The sequence below is a fragment of the Nipponia nippon genome, unplaced genomic scaffold (assembly GCF_047370975.1).
Source record: "Nipponia nippon isolate SJK-2023a ecotype South Korea unplaced genomic scaffold, ASM4737097v1 scaffold_7, whole genome shotgun sequence".
NCBI lineage: Eukaryota > Metazoa > Chordata > Aves > Pelecaniformes > Threskiornithidae > Nipponia > Nipponia nippon.
In genome coordinates, this window is record NW_028262391.1 from 30,180,306 (window position 1) to 30,194,640 (window position 14,335).

The window sequence follows — 14,335 nt, forward strand, 5'->3', positions numbered from 1 at the left end:
ACAAGACAGGAGAAGTGGTGGCCTACCCTACCTAGCCCTGTACAACTCTTTATAGATCAACCGGATGGATTATGCAGAAATCAACGTTGACCACAAATTTCACCGACACCTCATTGGCAAGAATGGAGCTAACAGTAAGTGGGGTGCCTTTCTAATCCTTCCTATGCTCGGGCTCTCCGTGTTCAGTAGATCGTATCGGGGGCTCTGTAGCTCATCCAGTGTGCTCTCTCTGTCACATTTCCTCTGCTCTTCTGAAATGGGGTTGCCACAAGGAGATAAATGGGCAGTGAGGCCTTGGGGTGGCTTTAATGTGTGAAAGTGTCTTGGGAGGTTGAACAGTGGTAGGATTACTTTGCCATGTTCTGGAGGAAATTGTTTTGTTGTTGCTGGAGAATTGTCTTTTTTTTTTTTTTTTTTTTTTTTTTGAAGTTGCTCTATGTGAATTACATTTTAGCAGCTGATTGGGGGTGGTGGAAATCTGCTTGGTGAGTTTCTCCCCAAAAAGAATTTGGTATTAGAAATGAATGATCATCTTCTGATGTAAATGTGGTGCTGTTTGGGGAAGAAACAGATGCCTCGCTCTGGCAAGCAAACAATTGGCTCTGTAGATGCCACAGTATTTACCTGTACAGGTTCTTGTGTGGCACAGATCTGCTCTCGCTGAACTCCAGTGTGAAAAAGCACTTTCCCTTGTTTCAACCCCACCCCACTGGCCCCTTCTCAGAGGCTCATTTACTTCTTAAACAGCCTCTAAGCAGTGATAATCAAGGTGCCTTGCTTCCAAGTCTTGGCCTAGCAGACTGCGTCACCACAGTCCTTGCCTTGAAGTTAACAGGATTAAGGACCTCTACAAGGTGTCTGTGCGTATTCCCCCGGACAATGAGAAGAGCAACCTGATCAGAATTGAAGGAGACCCACAGGGGGTACAACAGGCCAAGAAAGAGCTGCTGGAACTCGCTTCCCGTATGGTGAGTAGGACATGATGCTTGGGAGGCCGCAGGGTTTGGGCTCTTATGTTCCCTTGTAACCTTTTGGTGCAAGTGTGTGCCCCTTGATGCCAAGCACTTGGATCTCATGACAAGTGCAAGTTCCTCTTCACAGATACATTCCTCTATTCCCTTGGATACCCCTTCTCTGTCAACCTAGGGTGAATTTTGTCTAGAGGAGAAAAGAGGGACGATGCTGGCAAGTAAACTGTCAGGCAGCAAACTGGTAAATAAAAGTATGTGGCTCTCCTGCTGAACACTCAATGTAAACTCTATTCTCATCAGGAAAATGAACGCACCAAGGACCTAATTATTGAGCAGAAATTCCACCGGACCATCATTGGGCAGAAGGGTGAGCGGATCCGGGAAATCCGGGAGAAATTCCCAGAGGTAAGGCTTTCTAGGAGATGAGGAATCTCGAGGGGATATTTCCTACTTGGGTAGTAGACACATCATCACTGAAGTCATAAATTTAGTGGCTCTGTATCTAATACATATGAGAAGATCGTTCTTTTGGGCAGAGGCTGCTAACACGGTTATGCTTTTCCAAATGGGAAGGGGGTTGCATAGGATCTCCCCAACCTTTGCATGTGTCTGACAGCCATTCTTGCGTTTGCTTGAGCTGACTATAAATGACCACCTCTTGCAGGTTATCATCAACTTCCCAGACCCTGCGCACAAGAGTGACATTGTCCAACTTAGGGGTCCCAAAAACGAGGTGGAGAAGTGCACCAAGTACATGCAGAAGATGGTGGCAGACCTGGTAAGGGGGACTTCTGTCTGCTGTTCTCTCCTACATGCCTGGATAACCCTGGAATAAAACAGAGCTATACTGGCTTGGCTAAGGCTGAAACACCTGAAGATGAGGAAGCTGTGGACACTGTTCTGGCTGGATGGGGGCAGGTGGTAATACCTGTTATTTAAGGGCTATAGGGGAAGGTACTTGCCTTTGCTTATTCTTGAAAGTTCTCATTTAGAGAACTTCCTTGGATCTAAGCCTATTGTCAAAAGTTTGTTTATCAAGGTCCTGGGACGGGGCCTCACTTGTCATAACAGTGTCATCTTCAGTTCTCCCTTCCTTTCTCCCCTAGGTTGAAAACAGCTTTTCTATTTCTGTCCCCATCTTCAAACAATTCCACAAAAACATCATAGGGAAAGGAGGTGCCAACATCAAGAAGGTGAGCTATCTTTCCCATCTCCAGTGCTCATTATGGTCACTGCCTGCAGTTAAATCCCACTCACTGCTCTCTCCTGCTCACTGGTGATGTCAGATATAACCTCCAAGGGCTTTTTTCTGACATGGGACACCTCTGAGATGATTTTATTTTTTTCCTTTGGGGCAGATCCGTGAAGAAAGCAACACCAAAATTGATCTCCCAGCGGAGAACAGCAACTCGGAGACAATTGTTATCACAGGCAAGAGAGCAAACTGTGAGGCTGCTCGCCACAGAATTCTTGCCATCCAGAAGGAGCTGGTAAGTGAAATGACTGGCCTGTTGCAGGTGAGGGACTTGAAAATGTTGCTAGAAGACATAAATACAGAAGAAGTGCTTGTAGTGGGGGAGGGCAGGGAGGAGACAAATGTGTCAGTCTGTTCTTGACTCTTAAACCTAGTTAGTGGCTGCTCACGTGTCAGGAGTAGCCAGTCTCAAACCCCTCTGGTCAGGCATTTCTTACACACGGCTCTATAAAGTTCCTAGCAATGTGGGAGTTAGAGGGTAAGCAGAGTGGGTGCAAACACATTTCTGCAGCTTGACTAATAGCCTGGTACTGTCCTCTCTTAGGCCAACATCACAGAGGTGGAGGTCTCTATTCCTTCCAAACTGCACAATTCCCTCATTGGCGCCAAAGGCCGCTTCATCCGCTCCATCATGGAGGAGTGTGGTGGAGTCCACATCCACTTCCCCACTGAGGGCTCTGGCAGTGACACTGTGACCATCAGGGGCCCAGCCCAGGATGTGGAGAAAGCCAAGAAACAGCTGCTGCACCTGGCAGAGGAGAAGGTGAGCCTTGTCTCATAGGGGAAGGAGCAAATTGTTTTGGCCAGCTGTTTCTTTTTGGGGGTTGAAGTGATCACCTCTGCGTGCTGGGAGGACTGTGGCATCAGACAGCCTAATCGTCTTTTTGAGGGATTTGAGTACAGTTTGGATGATTAAAAGAAAACTATGCTTCCATCCTTGTGACAATGAGCTCTTCCCCCATGGGTAGAAGAACTGGCTGTAATGCTTCTCTGCCCAGGCTGGGGACATACTCAGAGGGTTAAGGCTCCCTGCTCCTATGGTTTGAATGCTGTTGGGTATCCGCGCTTCTCTGAAACAGCTTACTGTGCATATCTCCTTTCCTTTTTTCTCAATCTCTGAATTCCAGCTCCAGTTCTTCCATTTCACTGAATATATCCAGGTTTGAGAACCTCAAGTTACAAGACCTTGCTCTGAGTTGTGACTGACTGACTGGTCATTTTAATAGCAAGAAAAAACCCTTTCTAATATCAGCATGTGAACATGTTCTCCTGATCGATTGGTTGCCTCTGCTGCCTGGCTTGCAGCAGTCAGTTAGCAAGTGGTTATGCTGCCTTGTGTGAGTGTCACACCCTTCTCCCAGGGAAGTATTTTCTGCTCATATTCTCACCAGTCGTGCTGAGCGTAGAGTTAGCTTTTCAGCCCTGAGTACATCTTTCAGGTAGTGTTTTTAATTTAAGACATTCTATACCTTTTTGACTTTGACAGCACGCTGCATCTACCTTGCTCTTGCAACACAGTGTATGTGGGTGCAGGTAACATACCTACATGGTTACTGTTGATGCTGATGTGTATTTTCTATATATTGACATGTTCCCTGGGTATCTGACTCCTTTCAGCAAACAAAGAGTTACACTGTGGACCTGCGTGCAAAGCCAGAGTACCACAAATTCCTTATTGGTAAGGGTGGTGGCAACATCCGTAAGGTGCGTGACAACACTGGGGCCCGCATCATCTTCCCAACCACTGAGGACAAAGATCAGGAGCTGATTACTATCATGGGAACTGAGGAGGCTGTCAAAGAGGCACAGAAGGAGTTGGAGGCCCTCATCAAGAACCTGGTATGAACTACTTCTTCTCCTTTCTTGCCTATCGCTGTAGCAAGATGTAACGAGTCAGTGTGGAGGACCTGCTTGTCCTAAAACCGTCTGCTGCCCTTCATTGGGAGCTCAGGAAGATCCTCCTAGGTGTCACTTGGGGTGAGGTTGTAAACTGATTGCTGTTGAGTGCAGCAAACTTGTGCTTATCACCAGGACAGGCAGGGTTGACTGGCTGTCATCTGTTGGCAGGATAATGTAGTTGAAGATTCCATGGTTGTTGACCCCAAGCACCACCGCCACTTTGTTATCCGGAGAGGGCAAGTTCTGCGTGAGATCGCAGATGAGTATGGTGGTGTGATGGTCAGCTTCCCGCGCTCTGGCACCCAGAGCGACAAAGTCACCCTCAAGGGAGCCAAGGACTGCGTGGAGGCAGCCAAGAAACGCATCCAGGAGATCATCGAGGACCTGGTATGTCACAGGAAAGTTGTTTCTTGTATACTTTGTTGCTTCAGCAGTGCCCTCCTTGAACCTGCGGTACAGCCAAGCTTTATGCGAACAAGTCCCACAGTAGTTCTGGGATTTGAAGCTTTGCTGTCAACATATAGGGTCTGCAGACTGTTGGATTCCAGCCTGGGGAACAGCAGCTGGCTCCAAAATGGCAATGCTATATGAAAGAATTGCTTCCTCTGACAGTCTTCTTGGTTTTTAGGAGTGGAAATAGGAGACCCTTCCTTGGTGTACTTCTACACATTAAAAGATTGGAGCCTTCTTGTGCCTCTCCATGCCTGGCCTTGGGCAGTGGTTGCTCTCTGGGGTTTCTTGTGGTGTTAGTATTGTCTTTTGGAAGCAGCCAGCTGTCAAATGTGTTCTCTTCCTTTCCTTCCTTCTTTATCTTTTTCCTTTCTTCTAATGCTTCCTCCTCTTCAGGGTAATAAGAGAGCTTGAGCTTTGGTCTTGGAAGCCTTTAACATCATAGGTTGGAGGCAGCCTTCATTAAGAAATCCTCTGCTAACTTCTCTGAGAGAAGAAAGATTCTAGGAAACTTTCAGTTCTTCCCCTGTCAGCAGCGGTTATCTTTTCTAACTCCTTACTGTGTTCATTATGGATTTCACCATGCACAAGCATCCTGTTTTCTGGTGTGAAAGAGGCTGTGTTGCAATACAGCAACTCTGCTTTCTCACAGGAAGCTCAAGTGACAATCGAATGCACCATCCCACAAAAGTTCCACCGGTCCATTATGGGCCCCAAAGGATCCCGGATCCAGCAGATCACCCGGGACTACGGTGTCCAGATCAAATTCCCTGACAGGGAGGAGAACCCAGGTATACCCATGGATGCACGTTCGCATGGGAATTGGGGTGATCAAATGAGTGAAGTGTAGTGTAGCCTACACTCCATATCAGTGGAGATGTTCTACTTAAAATCTATGGAGAACTGACCTCAGGTGTCCCCTGTAGTGTCCTTGAATCTGGGCTTAGCATCAACTGTGCCCTCTTGGGAAGAGGGGGCAGTTTTAGGAGGTAAAACTGCAGACATGGGCGTTCTGAATGTGTTCTCACCACAGAGCGCAGGGAGTACGAAGACGTACACCGGCAAAAAGCGCTCTACATGCTTGCCAAGGTCTCTTTGATCTCTCATGCTCTCGTTGCTGAGTGTACTGAATTCAGCACAACTGGGGCCTGTTGGATACTCTGGCCTAGCACCAGCCATCCTGCTGTAACATCCAGTGCTGTGCTGGTGAACTTCCCTGTTGGGGAAGAAACTGCCAGCCTTACTTGTTGCCTCTGCTGACATAGGAGTGCAGCCTTCACTTCGTAGTGCAGCTGCAGGCCCTTTCTGTGCAGGCAAACACAATATCAATGCTGTCCAGAGAGGTGTGGAGGAGGCTGTCTTGGTGGATGTTCTTGTTCTGCTCATTCCAGGCTAAGCCATGGCAAGCTGCCTGTGCTAGGAGTAACCTCCTCCGTAGCAGTCTGACCTCTTGTGGCAAAGCCCAGGCTGAACATCTCGGGCTCTGGAGGGGGGAGATAATGAGCAAGGAGGGGGCTTTGTGCATTTAACATGAGACTTCCCATATTTTCAGCCCCTGTTGCAGAGCCAGCTGTGCAGGAGAATGGCGAGGAAGGTGGGGAAGGCAAGGACGGGAAGGATGCAGATCCCAGCTCTCCAAAGAAGTGCGATATCATCATCATCTCTGGCCGCAGGGAGAAATGTGAGGCAGCAAAGGAGGCGCTGCAGGTATGTGGCTTTCTAGGCCCCTTAGCCCTGTAATGTAGTGATGCCCATGTAGTGATGCCCTGATGCAAGAAGCTTGCTGCAGGCTTTAGTGGTGGTGATAAAAACTACTCAGTCAAAGTTGCAATCCAGGTGGTCATTGATGCTACCTGTGGAGGTGGTCTCTGCTGCTCCAGGGAAGTCCTCTGATTGCTCTGTGATTTAGCCTGGCTGCTTGAATCGTAGTGCCTGACCTTGCAATTGCTAGAGCTTGTAGACAGTCCTGAGTTACTTGCCATAAAAGCATGACATGCTTGTTTTATGGAGCACAGCTGGAAAGAAAGAGGCTGATTGAGGCTGAATCATTCTAGCTTTAGCAGACCTTGCCATGCTCCTCTAGTGATGTTGTCCAAGTCTCTGCTAGATGGAAGCCAAGGATATGAAAACAGCCTGTCCCCAGAGGCGGGGCTTAACATTGCTTGTTTGGAAAAAATGCTTTAGCAACCAACAGGTCATCTTGGTGTTTGCAGCTGTTCTCTTTTCCTGTAGAGTTTGTATCCTGACTACAAGGGAATGTACCTCAGTTCAGCAACACATTCTTTTGGACAAGTATATGGCAAGCTGAAAGACAGGAGAAGTCTTTCAAGTGGTAAACTGTGCTCCCTTCCCTGCAGGCTCTGGTTCCTGTCACCATTGAGGTGGAAGTTCCCTTTGATCTTCATCGTTACATCATTGGCCAGAAAGGAAGTGGGATCCGCAAAATGATGGATGAGTTTGAAGTAAGTTGTTGCCCTTCCTACCATTTCCTCTGTCCTGGAGAATCTGTAAGTGATGATGTTTGTGGTGATGGCAATCAGTTGCGACATACTCAAGACCTTCATTGTGGCTTGCCCATGGAATACAGGCTCTGTAATAAGAAAATGAGACCTGTGTGATTTAGTCCCTGGCTCTGGGGCTCGGTAGCTTTCGTGCTGAAGCTGTATGATCAGTGTTGATGCCATGAGTGTTGCATGACTTGTTTGGTGCCTACAGGGATTCCTCACCAGTGTCAGAGTTTTCCTCCTAGGCCATGGGAAACAGCTCTGCTCTGCTTGCCCATTTGGGAGAATTCCCCAGAAGCCCATAGGGACTCTTGAGGCTGATGCAGGTTGGCTGCAGACGACGCTGTTGAACGTGTATTTGTTTCCTAGCCTCTCCAGGCTGGCACAGGGACTGCTGGGGGGCTGAAGCCCCACAGCAAAACAATCTGATATAGATAACAGCTGAAGAAGCAGGGTTCTATTAAAAAAAAAATCTAGACATGGTCCCAGGCAACTGATTCTAGGTGGCGCTGCTTGAGGAGGAGGGTTGGACCAAATGACCTCCAGAGGTCCCTTCCAACCTCAGCCATTCTGTGATTCTGTGGTTCAGGCTGTCTGGGTGGGAGTTGGTCTTGGCAGCAGGGGAGACAGCGAGATACCAACCTGCAGTGAGCAGTGATACAAAATGGTAATGGCTACTTGTTACTCAGGTGAACATCCAGGTCCCTGCTCCTGAGCTGCAGTCAGATATCATCACCATCACTGGGCTGGCTACCAACCTGGACCGTGCCAAGGCTGGATTGCTGGAAAGAGTGAAGGAGCTGCAAGCTGAACAAGAGGATCGGGTAGGGCCTGTGTCTGTCCTTCCTTCTTCCAGCCAAACAAGGCTTCAGCCTCTGGGTGTTCATTTCAGAAGTTGTGCAGGCTCCTGGAACCTCTCTCCTTTTAAGAGCACCCTTAGTCGCTCTGCAGGTGTGGAGTGCTCATGAGTGGGTTACCCAAATGTAACCCATTTAACATGAACTGACAGGAGAGTTTTGGGATTCTACTTTAGGTAACTTTGGACTGCCCAGGGCTCTATCACACCTTCATGTACCTTTGAGACACTGCAGGGTGGGAAACTCACTGTGCTAGGAGTCTCTCTGTACCTATTCTCATTGAATCCTTATCACAGCTCTGAATAAATAGGTGAGGGATGAGTTGGATGGTTGTTTGCTAGTTGTAGTTTCTTGCTGAATTTGGCCCCGGTAGACAGATGTCTTGGGTGCTCTTCTGTAGCCATGTACACTCAGGCGTGACCCTGCAGAATCTCTTCTGCATATCTCAGAAGCCAGAAGGAAATGCTGGGACTTAGATGGACATCACTTGACCAGCCATGGTGTGTTCCCTACTGTTGTATCTCACTCTGCTTCTCCTGTTCCAGGCCCTGCGAAGCTTCAAGCTGACAGTCACTGTGGATCCCAAGTATCACCCTAAAATCATTGGACGGAAGGGAGCAGTGATCACCCAGATACGCACAGAGCATGAGGTCAACATCCAGTTCCCTGACAAGGATGATGAAAGCCAGGTGAGAGGTCAGAGGAGGTGCAAGGAGGGCTGCTGGTTGTCTCTGAGCATAAGAAGCACAGCATCTTCTCTAAGGCTGTGACCTCCCTGTGCTGCCTTTGGATAAGGTGGAAGGTAAAAGGGATTAGCCAGGAGAAGGCTTGCTCAGCTGCTTATGAGCCTGGTCTCTCACACATTTCCCTGTACCACAGGCCCAAGATCAGATCACCATCACTGGCTATGAGAAGAATGCTGAGGCTGCCCGGGATGCCATCATGAAGATCGTTGGTGAGCTGGAGCAGATGGTCTCTGAGGATGTGACTCTGGACCATCGTGTTCATGCACGCATCATTGGCGCACGTGGTAAAGCCATCCGCAAAATCATGGATGAGTTCAAGGTGAGCGGTGGGGTGATGCAGCACAGGCTGGGCTGGGCCTGGGTGTTTAGTGGTGCTGCTTGCTCCTGTGCTAAGAGCTTGGTAGCAGCTTGGTGCTAGGGGCTAAAGAAAAGCCAGTACTATCCTGCTCACCTCCAGCTCTGTCACCACAAACATGTGAGCAGAATCCCTGGGCCAGGGCACCCTGGTATGCCCCAGGACAGCTGGGCTATCTGGACACCACACCCAGACACCAGCTGAAGCATCCTCACACATCCTCAGCCTCCTCCCTGCCATCCTGGATGGTCTTCAAAGGGAGGAGGTGGTTATGTCAGCTACTCTAGTTACTGGAAGTGGACAGTCAGGCCTATTCCTGCGGGGCTATGGGAGGGGAATGTGCCCAGACTGCCTTAGCTTGACCTTAACTCAAGGAAATCCTCTGGATTTCTTTGTCTCTCTAGGCCACTGTTGATTCCCTTGATTTTGGGAATCTTGACCCACTCTCAGGGCTCCAGATTTGGCAAAGTGAGCTGACTCTGGGAAGGGCAGGGACCTTTGCTCTGACAGCATGTGGCAGTAGCAGCGTGCCACAGCATGTGGCAGTAGCGAATGTGAATCTAAAGTGATGAGGCTTTGGAGACTTGCATCTTGACTGGGCTCAGTTGTTGAAACAAGCTGTTCGGTTCCCAAATGAGCAGCCTTTGATTTTGGTCCTGTCTTGTGTGGCTTTCTTGCATCCATCTGGAAGGCAAGCTGTCGGAGAGCCCAGTGGCTGTGTAGAGGGTACACTAAGCCAGCTCCACAAAATGATTGTCAGCTAGGATTACTCTGTCTGTGGAGGAGACAGAAAGCTTATCGTGCTTCATGCTAATGGCTTGATCGTGAAAATGCTTGCAGCAGTGTGAGGCCACTGTCTGGAAATGCGGCCTTCTTCTGCCTCTGCTGCAAGTGCTGCACAGAAGGCAGTGGGCCTCTGGGCAGTGAGAACAGCAAGGGCTGCTGGAAGATGGGTTGTTACTGGCAGACTCTGTTCTGCCTTCCTTCATGGGGGAACTGGACAGGCTTCAGGGCCAGGTATATTCCAGTGCACCCCCCAGCATCTGAACTAGGGAGGTCCTAAACAGACTTGTGGCAGTGAACAGATCAGGCCTTTTCTCTTCTGTGAATCTAATGACAAGGGTCATGGGAAGTCTGTGGCTTTTCAGATGTGCAGGTCTAAGTCCCATCCTGTTCCTTGTGTTGCAGGTAGATATTCGCTTTCCCCAGAGTGGAGCTCCTGACCCCAACTGTGTGACTGTGACAGGACTCCCTGAGAATGTTGAAGAAGCCATCGATCACATCCTGAACTTGGAGGAGGAATATGTAAGTGCTCAGCAAATCTGTGCAGGGGCTTAGCAAGGATTTCCTCTGCCACAGAGCTGGATGCCTGAACTATCTCCATGTGGTATTTTCTACCATTGCATTGGAGAACTCGAGCCCTGTGCAGGTGGTAGTCGGCCCTCATCTGCAACTGTCCTTCAGACCAACTGGGCGCAGAGCCCCAGGCTGTGCTCTGTGAAGCAGTGCAAGGGCTGGCCCCACTGCCCAGGAAGGGACGGTGAATGAGAATGCCGGACACCACCAGGATGTGCACACACTTGCCTTGCTGCAGCTTGCATCAGTTAGGAGTTGGTAGCCATCAAACTAGTGCAGAAACAATGTGTTTGATCATTGTAGAACAGGCTGGTGACCTTGGATGGGTTGCAGCATGGTGAGATGGGGGGGAGGCATGTTACACCAGTTTGAGGAACTATCAAGATCTGCCCCCTAACTGGGCTGTGTCACTGCAGCTTGCAGATGTGGTGGACAACGAGGCAATGCAGGTATATATGAAGCCCTCTTCACATGAAGAATCCAAGGCCCCATCCAAGGGCTTTGTGGTGAGAGATGCCCCCTGGGCCACTGTCAACAACGAAAAGGTGAGTGCTGCCTCTGCTATGGGCCTGAGGGCACAGGGAGTGTGGCGCCCTCTGCCAAGGACCTGCTCTGAGGTCTGGCCCTCTTATCTTGCCTGGGGAAACAGAGCACTCTCCCTCCCTTGATGGCAGAGAAAGCAGTGAAGGGCCCTCCTGCTCTTTGTGGCTTGTGCAAGCTGAGGGCAGGCCTGGGCTTTTTCTCTCCAGCTTCCAAAGCACTGCTGTCTCTTTCATCCAAAGAAAGTGTCTTGCCCACACTGACTACCCCAATGTGGAGCTGTTCGGGAATGAGGGGACCCCTGCTGCAAAGTGTCCTGCCAGGTCGTTCTGTTTTTTGGGGGTAGGGACGGGGCCCTGAGACTTCTGACTCTTGTGCTGCAGCATAGAACCGGCTCAATGTTTGCAGCTGTGTTCTGGCTAGGAGCAGTGAGCAGGGACATGTGGCAGCTCTGTCCTCAGCTGCCGTGGTGCTGCTGCAGGGCTGGCCTGACCCTACTCTGGTGACCGAATTACTGAGGTTGCACCCTCGGAGCCCTTGATCTGCCTGCCATTTGCTCCTACCTGCACCCTCCTAAATGTCATCTCTAGATGGCTCGACCGTCCATCCTGGGCCAGTCCTAAGGACATAATGATCCCTTTCGGCCCTCACCCATTGTCTCTGCTCATGGGACATCACAAATGCTGCTTAGCTCAGGGGCGCACTGTGCAGGTTCGCAGCAGGGCAAGTGCTTAACTTGTTCCCTTTTTGTTTGCTCTAGGCCCCTGATATGAGCAGTTCTGAAGACTTCCCCAGCTTTGGGGCTCAAGTGGCCCCCAAGACTCTTCCCTGGGGACCCAAACGATAATGACCTGGAAGCAGAAACATCTCCTCCAGCCCGCTGACCTGACACTAACCTGCCACAAATACTTCCTGTCTGAAATCTGACCCAGCGGCTGGAGCACAAGTCAATTGCCCCAGGAGGTCTCCTAATGGTGTCTGGAGTGCTAGACCCCATCCTGCTCCCCTCAGCTATCACCGTGGCTAGGACCCACCCTCATCTCTTGATGGTTATTCTTTCCTCCTTTGGAACAAGACTTCCACTCAGATTCAAACACTAAATGTGTGTGTTTTTGTTAGACACTTCATAATTGACTCAAAGTGGCTAAGATTTGCAGCTTCCCAAGCCCTAGCAGAGCAATCTGCTCTCTTGAGCATGTCTTACTAGGCATTCTCGCCTTCATTAGGAGACCTCCTTTACTGTGGCTAGGAATCTACTTCCTGTCTCATGACCTCAGGAAATAAATTTCCTTGACTTTCTAAAGCCAAAACGTTTGCCCTCTTTCCTTTGTGTTTATCCCAGGCCTTACCTTACCTCCGTAGAGTGCAATCAACTTTTTTCCTTTTAACTGCCAAAAATTCATTTAGTGCTGATAGCTGACTGTGGGGAGAGCTTAAAATAATCTAAAAGGTCAGAAACTTGCTTTTTAAAGGAACAAAACCTTCAATAGGCTGTAGAGGCAGCAGAGATGCAAGGGACCAGAACAACGTACAGCTACCCTGGTCAGGTAAACACCTCTGAGTGGAGCGCGCCCCTGTGCCACATCAAGCACAGCCCCAGCCTGCACGCTTGATGAGTCTTCCAGTGCGTGATGACAGACCCCGCTCCTAGTTCCCCACGTTCCCTCGTTCACCCTTCCCAACAGCCAACGCTGTGAGCAGGCAGGCGAGCCAGCACATGACGATATCACCGGATGGGACAGATTTGGGTCGGCCAAGGTTGCTGCGGTGGCATGGCCCAGGAGAAGCTAGTGAAGCACAGCCTTGAGAAGCTGTAGTACTCTGCTGGCACTGCAGCATCTAGGCATGAGCAGTAGGGACACCTATTACTATTGCCTTCTTTCTACCTCAAAAGTCAGTACGATGGTGGCCTCTCAGTGTAAGTGGGTAAGCAGCTGTACCAGCTCTTGCCCTGGCACCCAGAGCAGAAGCATGGAGGAGAAGCAAGAGGAGCCTTTTGTCTTCAAGTGGCTATGGGAGCTCCTTCAGAGGGAAGCTGAGCACAGTGATGATGAGGCAGGCGAGAGAACCATAATCAGAGAGAACCGTAGGACTGTTCGCTGAGCTAGGACAGGGCTCAGCCCCAAGGCCATAGGCACAGCCTTGCTGCAGCCCTCGACTGCAGAGGTTGTAAGCCAGGCTTCTGCTCTGACGGCTTTGGGGGGCTGACGGCGTGGTGTGTTGAGGCTTCCATCGTACAGGCGGTAGAGGGTGATCCATGCTCTGTACTCTGGGCTGCTTGCGCCTAGGCCCTGCCATGGCTTGCTTGAATGGGGCTGTGTCCCAACTCCTCCAGCCAGTAAGAGGAAAAACACGTCTTTGTGGAGGGAGGTGGGGAGCGTGGGGTTTCTGTGTTCCCTCCTTACCCTGCCTCAGTCCTACAGAGGTTGTAGTCTGAGCCATTCCTCTATCCCAGCTGCTTCAGCTCTTGGACAAGCAGGAGGCCCTAGCCTCTCTTCTCTAGTGCTGCTTATGGAGCAAAGGCCCAAAACTCCAGCAAGCTGAGCCCAGCATTCTTGCCTTTCCCTCTGTCCGGCAGGCCTGACATGCCAATGCTTCTTCCTGCGCCACCTCTTCTTGGAAGAGGCTGCTCTGCAGAAGTTGAACCAAAACCTCACAGTGCTCTGCTTAAGTTTGAGAAATGACTGAAGCTGACCATGGCCCGTTGCAGGGCACCTGATCGCCCCAGAAGGACAGTGTGGGCTTGCCTCCAGCACAGGAGACAGGGTGGGTCAGACAGAACTAGGGTGACACCCTTGCATCTGTGTCTGTCAGAAAATGGTTATTACCCCTGTAGCTTAGGTCTGTACTATGTCACCAAGCCTATCGCCCCCCTCTTCTTCTTTATGCCCCCCCGTGCCCTCACCAGTTGCACAGCTAGGCTTGTTTTACATTTGGGGCACCACTGTCTGGGCTCGTGCCCCATAGCCCGACCCTCCACTCTAAAGAAGGTCATGAAGTGATTGTACCTAGTACTGTCCCCCCACCCTCCTTCTGCAGCAGACTGTGGCATGTGTCCATTTCCTCTCTTTGACGTCTTCCATATTGTACGTTTCCATAGCAATGATCCCTTGGCCTTAACTTTGGAATTTGGAGACTATATGCAAACATGTAAAAAGGCTCATGAGTATGGATGACACTGGAATTTTATAAATTCTAAAATAAAACCTGAAACAGCTTGGAGTGTCACGAATATTATTTCTACTGGTGGGTTGAGATCCAAGGCAGCCCTTGCTTGGCTGGGTTTAGCCCAGTTTGAGGAGTTCCACCTTGCATGTGTGAGCCTCTGCTGCGGCGATGCCCTTGCTGAGGTGGGACTTACACAGCAAGCATCTGGGTCAAGGGAGGAGATGAGAGCAGCAC

General features: G+C 50.1%; 1 protein-coding gene across 4 annotated transcripts in view; it reads left to right on the forward strand.

Annotated features, from left to right (window-relative positions):
* The window catches only part of HDLBP (high density lipoprotein binding protein), a 41,149-nt gene extending 26,999 nt beyond the window's left edge, over positions 1–14,150 (forward strand). For all 4 annotated transcript variants that reach the window (XM_087740788.1, XM_087740789.1, XM_087740790.1 and 1 more), the window contains exons 11-28: positions 56–134; positions 829–968; positions 1,272–1,376; positions 1,636–1,749; positions 2,078–2,164; positions 2,330–2,461; positions 2,771–2,989; positions 3,844–4,065; positions 4,294–4,512; positions 5,228–5,366; positions 6,128–6,282; positions 6,933–7,037; positions 7,769–7,903; positions 8,482–8,625; positions 8,816–9,001; positions 10,226–10,342; positions 10,810–10,938; positions 11,694–14,150. In XM_087740788.1, coding sequence (XP_087596914.1) covers positions 56–134; positions 829–968; positions 1,272–1,376; positions 1,636–1,749; positions 2,078–2,164; positions 2,330–2,461; positions 2,771–2,989; positions 3,844–4,065; positions 4,294–4,512; positions 5,228–5,366; positions 6,128–6,282; positions 6,933–7,037; positions 7,769–7,903; positions 8,482–8,625; positions 8,816–9,001; positions 10,226–10,342; positions 10,810–10,938; positions 11,694–11,780 — 2,514 coding nt within the window. In that variant the 3' untranslated portion in view covers positions 11,781–14,150. The remainder of the gene's footprint in view (positions 1–55; positions 135–828; positions 969–1,271; positions 1,377–1,635; positions 1,750–2,077; positions 2,165–2,329; positions 2,462–2,770; positions 2,990–3,843; positions 4,066–4,293; positions 4,513–5,227; positions 5,367–6,127; positions 6,283–6,932; positions 7,038–7,768; positions 7,904–8,481; positions 8,626–8,815; positions 9,002–10,225; positions 10,343–10,809; positions 10,939–11,693) is intronic.
* The last annotated feature ends 185 nt before the right edge of the window (positions 14,151–14,335 follow it).